The sequence below is a fragment of the Anopheles maculipalpis genome, chromosome 3RL, assembly GCF_943734695.1.
Source record: "Anopheles maculipalpis chromosome 3RL, idAnoMacuDA_375_x, whole genome shotgun sequence".
NCBI classification, from domain to species: domain Eukaryota; kingdom Metazoa; phylum Arthropoda; class Insecta; order Diptera; family Culicidae; genus Anopheles; species Anopheles maculipalpis.
In genome coordinates this window covers 17,613,155-17,622,147 of record NC_064872.1, presented here as the reverse complement: position 1 = coordinate 17,622,147, position 8,993 = coordinate 17,613,155, and the positions used below count along the sequence as shown (strand labels likewise).

The 8,993-nt window shown below is 45.9% G+C and overlaps 3 protein-coding genes across 4 annotated transcripts in view; 2 read left to right on the top strand and 1 right to left on the bottom strand.

The window, feature by feature from the left end:
- The window catches only part of LOC126565109 (peptidyl-prolyl cis-trans isomerase E), a 68,127-nt gene extending 66,957 nt beyond the window's left edge, over positions 1-1,170 (bottom strand). Inside the window, exons 1-3 of one of the 2 annotated variants that reach the window (XM_050222250.1) lie at positions 538-1,170; positions 302-474; positions 61-218 (exon numbers count right to left, since the gene is read on the bottom strand). In XM_050222250.1, coding sequence (XP_050078207.1) covers positions 71-218; positions 302-474; positions 538-1,137 — 921 coding nt within the window. In that variant the 5' untranslated portion in view covers positions 1,138-1,170 and the 3' untranslated portion in view covers positions 61-70. Of the gene's footprint in view, positions 1-13; positions 219-301; positions 475-537 lie in introns of those variants that run through there. The other variant, XM_050222249.1, reaches the window with a different exon arrangement.
- LOC126563861 (MLX-interacting protein) overlaps positions 1-6,717 on the top strand; it is a 92,659-nt gene extending 85,942 nt beyond the window's left edge. The window contains exon 13 of the mRNA XM_050220640.1: positions 6,705-6,717. The gene's annotated coding sequence lies outside the window, so the exon portion shown is untranslated. The remainder of the gene's footprint in view (positions 1-6,704) is intronic.
- Positions 1,538-3,461, top strand: LOC126564539 (CDK5RAP3-like protein). The gene is made up of 4 exons (XM_050221617.1): positions 1,538-1,640; positions 1,714-1,888; positions 1,966-3,067; positions 3,135-3,461. Exons 1-4 carry the CDS (start codon positions 1,635-1,637, stop codon positions 3,370-3,372), a joined length of 1,521 nt encoding a protein of 506 aa, XP_050077574.1. The 5' UTR covers positions 1,538-1,634; the 3' UTR covers positions 3,373-3,461.
- Positions 6,718-8,993: the final 2,276 nt, after the last annotated feature.

Below are 8,993 nucleotides of genomic sequence, written 5' to 3'. Positions count from 1 at the left end.
TATAAACATGTAATTATTTTATTTATACTAAAATTAAGAACCATTTATTGAGTAAGATACGATGCACTAATCAACCCTTCACCTCTCCACAAGCAACGATTGTTACCTTCTGCTGTACCCGTCCGCCCTTCGAACCGCAGCGTTCCATCTTTCGTACCACATCTGCGCCGCTAATAACGTTGCCGAAAACGACATGCTTTCCATCCAGCCAATCAGTCCTGTAATAATAATAGACAAAAGAAGAAAAAGGACTTTAATATTTCCAACAATACCGTTTTGCTTAATTTACAAATTTACATACTTTTCCGTGCAGATGAAAAACTGGGAACCGTTCGTGTTTGGGCCAGAGTTGGCCATCGAAAGTACACCGAACCCGGTGTGCTTTAGGGTAAAGTTTTCATCCGCAAACTTTTTTCCATAGATTGATTTTCCTCCCGATCCATTGTTTGCCGTAAAGTCACCACCTTGGCACATCTAAAAATTTATGCGAAAAAGACGTTAATAAAATGGTTCGTTAAGAGAATATTTTCCACTTACAAACTCGGGTATGATACGATGAAACGTAGATCCCTTGTAACCAAATCCCTGCTCACCGGTACAGAGCGCACGAAAGTTTTCCGCCGTTTTTGGCACCACATCAGCCCGCAGCACCATTATGATACGTCCCACATCGTTGTTTCCTATCCGTATGTCGAAATATACCTGTGGATTGCGTTTCTTTTCTTCCGCAGCTTTCGGTTCGGTTGGCTGTACCTCGCCCGTACCGGTGTCCATCTGCTGACCACCGTTGTCATCATCACCGTTCTTCAGCGTAGCACCCGCATGCTTCTGCAGCCAATTATCATCGGCCCATACCGGCCTATTGCTGCCCTCCTTGATGCGTTGAGGTTTGGCCGTGTTCACTCGTATGGTACGTCCACAGAGTTCCGAATCGTTCATATTATCGACGGCAGCAGCCGCATCTTCCGCATTTTCAAACTCAATAAAAGCGAACCCACGATGCTTCTGTGATTCGTAATCGATTGGCATCTGTATATCGACGAGGTCACCGAATGGGATAAATGCATCGGTGATGAGCTTCTCCGTTACCTCTTCAGAAAGACCTCCCACGTAAACGGTGCGCTTATCGTTTGCCATTGATAAAAAAGTTTAAACTCCAAATCGAAACCTGAATACGATAGTGTCTGCTCGGTGCTTGTGGAGCATTTGTATACATACACGATTGCCGGTCTGTCAAAATGCGAACAAATGTAAACAACTTTTATGAGTACGCGGTTAGACACATTTGTCACGAACAAGGTTGTTGGAATGCACGATTTCCCTCTCAAACATAAAACGAAAAAGGCCCAAAAACTGAGTAACTTGACTAAACGGTTTATGAGTACGAATAAAATCGCTTTGAAGCATGATCAGTGATTTATTCCGTGCGTTTTAAACAATATTTAATATTATTGCACAGATCTCCTATGCAAAACACCTGAACTGTCACAACTGCTTGTCAATAAACAACCGTGGTAGACTCACCTTCTCCACGAACCCTTTCGGTGGGATACGTGGAAACTTTGTTTTGCTTTCGCATGCAGGTCCCCTTCGCCGAATTTGCCTGAACAGCTGGAAAGTGTATTTTTTCGACGATGAATGTGAGTATTTCCGACTTATTTTACACTTTAAACTGCGTACTCATATATAACTGTACACCATCCGCCCCCACAGGAAGCAGATATTCCGATCGACATCGCTGCGAGCAAGTTGCTGGATTGGTTGATTTCGCGACGAATCGTTGATAAAAACTGGCACCTGAATATACGCAATATTCGCAACAAAATAAGTAATGCCATCACGGATATGCCCGCACACGACGAGCTGCTGCAGCTTCTGTCCGGTGCACGTAAGATTTCACGTTGCACTTGTGTTTTACATCCTGTGTGTAGATTTTTCACCCATTTGTTTGACCTCCCTTTCCAGATATCAACTATTTCCACTGTCTGCGTATTGTGGAAATCCTCAAAACGACCGAGGCAGATTCGAAGAACGTGTTCGGCCGGTACGGTAGCCAGCGGATGAAGGAGTGGCAAGAAATCGTGAAGATGTACGAAAAGGATAGTCTGTACCTAGCGGAAGCGGCCCAGATATTGGTGCGCAACATTAGCTACGAAATTCCCGGCATTCGCAAACAGATCAAGCATCTGGAGCAGCTGAGCGAAGAGGCAGAAAAGAAGGTGGAAGATTTGGAACGTTCCGAGAAGGTGGTACTGGCGGAGTATCAGAACATGTGCAAACATTTGGGCGTTACCGGAGAAAACCTACGCCAGGAGCTGGTGGACAAAGTATTTAACGATCTTCCAGGGATGCTAACCAAGGTTGCCAATTCGGTGTCGCCACTCAAGAAAACGATAGAACTGTACGCATCGTTTGTGACCGATCCCGAGTGCTTACCGCTGCTGAAGCATGTACTCGCAAAGGGCAACACTACGGTGTACGAGTACGTTTACGGTGAGCCACCGCTGTCGATTGAAGAACCGCCGGTAAAGTTCGTTACGGAACAGACAGATTCGCAGGCGGATGATGATGGAGCGATCGATTTCGGAGACGATGGGGGAGCAATCGATTTCGGGGACGGTAATGCCCTTGACCTGGATGCACCGATCGAGCTGGAAGTCGGTGATATCGATTGGGGTGCAGTCGAACCGGCAGCACCAGCAGCAGCGGTCGATGATAATGTGATCGATTTCGATATTTCCCTCGAAGAGAGTGGCATAGTGGTGGAAGAGGATGGCAATCTAGGTGGCGTTGCTAGGGGAGACGAAGCGTACACCGTACTTGATGCACAGCAGTACCGCGATCGGTTCATAAACGATCTACTCGAGCTGCAATCCTTCCTTAAGATGCGGCTCCATCAGCTCGGCAGCGCGGACAAAGCACAGATGCTATCGTTTACGATGATGGATAACTTTACCGCACACGATGAAAAGTCGGTGGCGGGTATGTTGGCCGAGGTGGAGGTCGTTTATGCCGGAGTGGCAGATGAGTTGATGCAGCATCTACTTCAGATAAAACATTCCCCAGTGTAAGTTTTGATAACGGAAAAGTGCTATAAAACCGTTTACTTTGATTGTTTAATTTCTTCCCATCAGATACGTGGACATACTTACGTCAAACGTGAAGCAAAAACTATCATCCATCGAGAAGATGAAGGAAACGGCTGCGATGAAGAAGGAAAAATCGATCAGCTTTAAGCAGCAAAGTGTGGAGCTAAAGCCAACCATGACTAAAGTCATTGAGCAGATGAAAACGCTTCAGGGACAGATTGAGAAGGACATTTCGAAGCGGTACAAAAATCGTCCCGTCAATCTTTACGGTACTAATTTGTAAGCTGGTGGTGGTGGTTTTGTTGACTGAATTGTCCTCACGAAGGTGTTTAATATATGAGAATGTGCCTATTTGGTTACAAACACGTGTTAGAATTTGTTATGTTTGCTTCCGATTATTTTTTGCTGGAGCTTAAACAACTGTTTGATAATTTTACAGGTCGTTCAGATCTGCGTAGGGAAATGTTATGCTTAGTTCCTCCAAATAGCTGCCAATTGTCAATAAAATATCATGAACACGGTTTACAATTTCAAATTCAACGTTGATGGAGTGATCACCGGTTTGATGGAGTGATGCCTAGAAAATATGTCCATTTTGTTGAATTTTTATTGCTTCACAAAAGGGAATTATTAGGTAACAAGGCATGCGGGGTTGATACCCCTGGCTTCTAAAAAATATTGAAAAGTGAGGAGCTCGAGAGATCAAGAAGCGCTTAGAAGTCCCTCCATGCCCGCATATTCTGCATAGCGTTCAACCTATCGATCATCTTTCCGAATACCTTTTTTCAACGACCCACAACAAATAATTTGACACATTTACTGAATAAATAACCCGGGATAAGGCAAACGACAGGGAGAAAATGTCTGGTGACTTTTTTGTGAAAAATAATTCTTGTTTATAAAGCAGTCAACACAAGCGGTCAATACGGCGTAGAGCCGTCATACTAAATTAAATAAATAAATAATAAATGAATAAATAAGTTACACTTTTGTTTGTTTTCACTAACAAATTTGCGTTCAATGAAAATCCCTTCTCCTCTTTCCTATCTTGTAATTGAAAAGGTCTTTTCCTTCTCTTTACTGAAACTTTTAAGGACCTGCATCAAAATCAGCTTCTGGCGTTCAACTGTTTGGTGCCATTGTTAAGGTACCCAGCGACGACTGCCACTTGAGCCGTTTCTTTACACTCGCCATTGCACACATGAGAAAAGTGGTTTAGAGAAGAAGACTTCAACTTAAGAGAAGCAACGAACGTCTCGCGGAATTTGATAAAAAAAAAAAAAAAAAAAAACATTAGGCAAGGAAATATTAATATTTTCATGTACAGACAGTTCAATAAGTTCGAATAGCTAGCTTATGACTTTTCACTGTTTTGTGACATGGCACTTTTTTCCAGAACCACACAGGACATGCACCTGGTGATTCGGCGTCTGGTATAGTGCTCTCTTGGTGTTCGCTCTGCTTGTACAACTATACATAAAAGTCATATACAACCATACATAAAAGAACAAAGGATAAAGGTACGGGGAGCTGGGAGGCCACAAATTCCTATCGACAAAATCACTCGAATTCTCTTGACACCTCACTTGGATGATATATCTATTGAATATCGAAATGATCCTTCCCGTAGAGGGGCCAAAGGCGGATCTTCCTATAAGCTGATCGACCAGTCACGTCGGGCCCGAGCTGAAGCTCAAAACGAATAGGTTGCTGTAAATACTGGCGGATGAAAGGGGCCGATGGCTGAATCGAGCGAGCCCCTCCCTTTCAGCCACCCTTCCTGATCACATCATGAGATACAGGGGCAATACAGATACAATGCAGAGATACTTATGGCAGACGTATCTTGGACGATGAGACCCCAGATTAGACTAGGAAGAGGAAATGTCTGTGCATGCACTAGCCAAGGGCGGGACGTCTGGGGTTGGAGCCATCCGTAAGTTGGTCGTATTCCCAATTTCATCGAGTTTGGGTCGACCTGTGGGTGCAGCAGAGTATATGTGATTTAGAGTCGTTGGTGGGTGCAATGAGTTAGGGTCGATTCCAAAAGGAGTGAACCAGACTCAAGGTGAAACGGTAAAAAGAATGTTTGACCCATGCCTAATGTGGACGATTAGGACAAGAATCCTTCCTTCTAAGGACCAAAACCGTCCTTAGATGAGTTGGTTTTTTGGGAGATAAGGCAAATATTTATGTAAGGCAATTACATTGTAAGAAATTTAATGACTCATAGAAGAGAGTCTCCAATTTTCCCACCAACTCGTCTTCAGCTGGCACTCGTCCTGGCGGCGCCAGTTTTAAGCAAATAAAGACATCAGCAACTCTCTCTTCTTGGCTTAACTACTAGGTCACGCCGGACATCAAATGAATCCCGGTCCTTCCGTATGTAAATCAACGCCGTTATTACCTAGAGCACCGGGACGCCTAAAAAAACCCAAAAAGCATAAATCTGCCGATTCACAAGTAACGGCTCATTTGAACCGTTGCACTCAACACAAAATTTACATGTCCGTAACCGTCCTCATTATTCCATCGGTCCAGGAAAGCGTTACAACACACTGTACGCATGTGCTGGGGACTGGACAGTTTCAATATCATCGCATCTCAGGACGACGCACGTAACGCACGCAAGTGTTATCTTTCTTTGCTGCTACCAACGCTTGCCTTTGCCCGTATACGTCGGGAGCGAAACCAATTCTTCCATTTTCCGGGAGAGACAAAGAGCAAGAGCGAGAGAGAGAGCATAGTTTTTCCCCAAAAATTCGTCCACTGGTGTGTGCGGCCACAGTTTCGGTACGGATCCGCAGTTTGGTTTCGGGAATGCAACGACGAGCGTACGGCAAACCGTCCCCTACTGGTGTGCTGGTCTACCCGGAGAGTCGTCCCCGTTGTTCATTCATCTACATCGGTGTGGTACTACCGTTAGTCGGTGGTGGTTATAGTGGCCGTCGGGTGTGGAAACGGGGTTGCCGGGAGCAGGAGCTACCCGTGTTCGGTGGAATTTTTATCAAACCGTGCTAGAAGTTTTCTGCATTGTCCCGATGTGTCGATTTAATTTCCTTTGCTGCTGCCACGACTCATAAAAAAGGCTATACAGTGTGTGCGTGAGTGTGTGCGTTTGTGCGTCGATTGGTGAAGTGGTGGGGTGGCAGAAGGTTTCGGGTTGTGCAGTGTGATGGATGGCAGTCGCTTCAGCCTGCAGGAAACTTGAAGGAAACAGGTCTTCCCCCGGACCACTCGACGGGCGCAGCAGCTGCTGCTACTGCTGGTGCCGCAGAAGCAGTAGAAGTTAGCAAAGCGCCTCAAGGCCTCCAGGGCAGGCAGGGAGCGTTTGTCTGTGGTATTCCGTCCGGGTGTTTGGTGGGTGTTTGGTGGCCTGCTGTGTGCCTGCAATCGAAGGAATTCGCGAGTGCGAGTGCGGTTTTTCTTCCTTTGGTGGTGGACGGATTTCTTACTATTTGTGGTAGGTAGCGCGTCCTTCCATCCTTTCCAACATAGATCATTCCGCTGGAAAATCAAGTGTCTGTTTTGTATGTGAGCGTGTGTGTGTAGCTGAAAAAAGAAAAAGCGACGGTGTGCGCATTGGTTCATGGTTGGGTGGCGTTCCGACGGCGACCACGTTCCCATTGACCTAGTACCTAGGTGAAAGGTGATGGCAGTAGGCTGAATAGCTCGACTGCCTAGAAAAGATGAATCTTCTCCAGCGCAAGGATACAGTTGTATACGTGCTTTAATGATGTGCTGCTCAACACACACACACACACACACGCAAACATGCACAAGCTGGGTAATGAAAATTCCGTGCCTCGGAAAATCGCTGTACTGTAACAGTGACCGGAATGGCTGCATGCAAGTGGAGTTAGTAGAGCAAGTGTTGCTGCTGCAAGGCAACGAATCATCTAGGAAAATGCAAGGATACCTCTAGAGCAAATTGATGACCGTTCTGTCTGTGTGTATGCGTGTGTGTGTTCCGCACTAACCCATTAACATACGCGGTTCCTTCTCTCACGCTGTGAACCAATGTGGAACAATTTTCGCGCGCACCATAACATCATTCATCGTCATTTATGACCACCGCAGCAGCAACCAGCAGTAGTAGACACTGCCACGACCGAAACGTGCCCCTAAGAAAACGGTCCCCAATGGTGGCGCTGAAAAATTGATCCAAAAAGGGAATGGATGGGAAAGCCGAATGTGAAAAAGGAAATTGTAGGTCACTCACCACATTCTGCGTCCATCGTGCTTCATTCATAAGAATCATGATTCGCTTTCCCATCTTGCGCTCTCTACCTCCGTGCTCCAACACGCCCTTTTGCATGTATCATCCGCTGGTACTGCTCCCAATTGGAGGATGCGGATGACTCCAGTACACATCGAAGACAACCCGGGGAAAAAAACACGTACACGGGACACACACAACATCTGCACCGCCGCCGTAGTGTGTGAAGTAACATTTCGACCTTCCGTGCTCACACGGCACGCTCAGCATTCCATGCTGTACCGCAACTACCGTGTGCCACCTCTCTCCCAGCTACCAACACAAGTATGCACGCTGGTATGCGTAACCCACGAGGAAAAAAAACTCGTACGCACGTGTGTATCGCGCTGTGTGTATGTGGAGACTCAACGTACTACTAGTAGCCGTACTACTACTGCTGGTGTCCGTTTTTTTTTCCTTCGAATCCATTTTGCATTTCTTACCCAGTGAATTCTCGCTGTATGAGTATCGATCCTTTTGCACGCTTTTAACGAATTTCGTGTGCCTGTCTGTCTGTGTGTGTGTGTGTATATGCGTCTAGGGCACGTGGTATTATTCTCCGTGGTGTGGACAGTTTCCCAATTACCTTTCGCAAACGTTCATTTTCCACATCTTATCTTGTCACATCAAAGAACGCTATCCTTTGTGAGTGTATGTGTTAGTGCTACTTGGAGATACAACTTTATCCTTGTGAGTGCTCTCACTATGTGTGTATGTGTGTGTTTTTCTTCAGTGTTGTGTGTAGTGATGCATGTGCGCTAACAATACCCAAAAAAAAAGGGAAAATCAATCATAAAACCACTAGCAGAAGGAAAAGTGTCGTTTTTTCGTGGTTGATGGGTTTCCGTTTTCGTGACACATAATGAAGTGTGCATGTTTCTTTTTTTTTTTTGCTGTCATTCCTAACCCCCATCCTCTCACCGATCCTTTCCTCTTTTGCTGTCACTCTCTCTTGCTCAGTTTGTGTGCTTCTCATTTGTTCGCTCTCAGTGCTCTCGCATGCTCCCATGTTCACACCTTTTACATACACGCACACACACATACACACCGGTGGGGTGAATTTTCCGCGCCTTTAGCTCTTTCTCTCACGATTCCCCGGTTGGTGAGTAAGGAAATGTGCTTCAACTCTCACTTTTTTTTTGCCTGCTTCTATTGCTCAGCATCGGATGGAGGCGCCTAGTGTTTCATGCTGTGTGTGTGTGTATGTGTGAGTCGTTTGGTAACGCACACACTCAAAGCTCAGTTGCGCACAATGGGTGGATGGGACGAAGGGGATGCTTTGTTATGTAAAGCCTCCCCGTTTAGTATGCGCTTCGGCCTACCAAATTGTGTGGCATTCGTTGCATCCTTTCCCGTACACATCTCCATTTATCATCATCACACAAATAGACACGGGCGAGCAGCGAAATGGGAACATGAAACGCGGTTTGTTTCTGGTGCCCGTGCTTCGCTTTTGAGCCGGGAGCACTGGAATTGAAACCTTTCACTATCTACGGTCGTGGTCGTTGTCGGATGGAATAATTTCATTATTTTTGTGTTCACCCTGTCAAACTTCAAAACATTCCAAAGTTGGGGGGGGGGGGGAGGGGGGCTCTGACGTTCTTCCCTCTCTCCTTCCTCTTCTCTCTCTCTTTCTCTTTCTCGCT

Excerpts from the sequence above, each read along its gene's own strand:
- LOC126564539 (XM_050221617.1), top strand. Across the intron at positions 1,889-1,965 it reads GCAGCTTCTGTCCGGTGCAC|ATATCAACTATTTCCACTGT; the intron begins GTAAGATTTCAC and ends CTCCCTTTCCAG. Across the intron at positions 3,068-3,134 it reads CAGATAAAACATTCCCCAGT|ATACGTGGACATACTTACGT; the intron begins GTAAGTTTTGAT and ends TCTTCCCATCAG.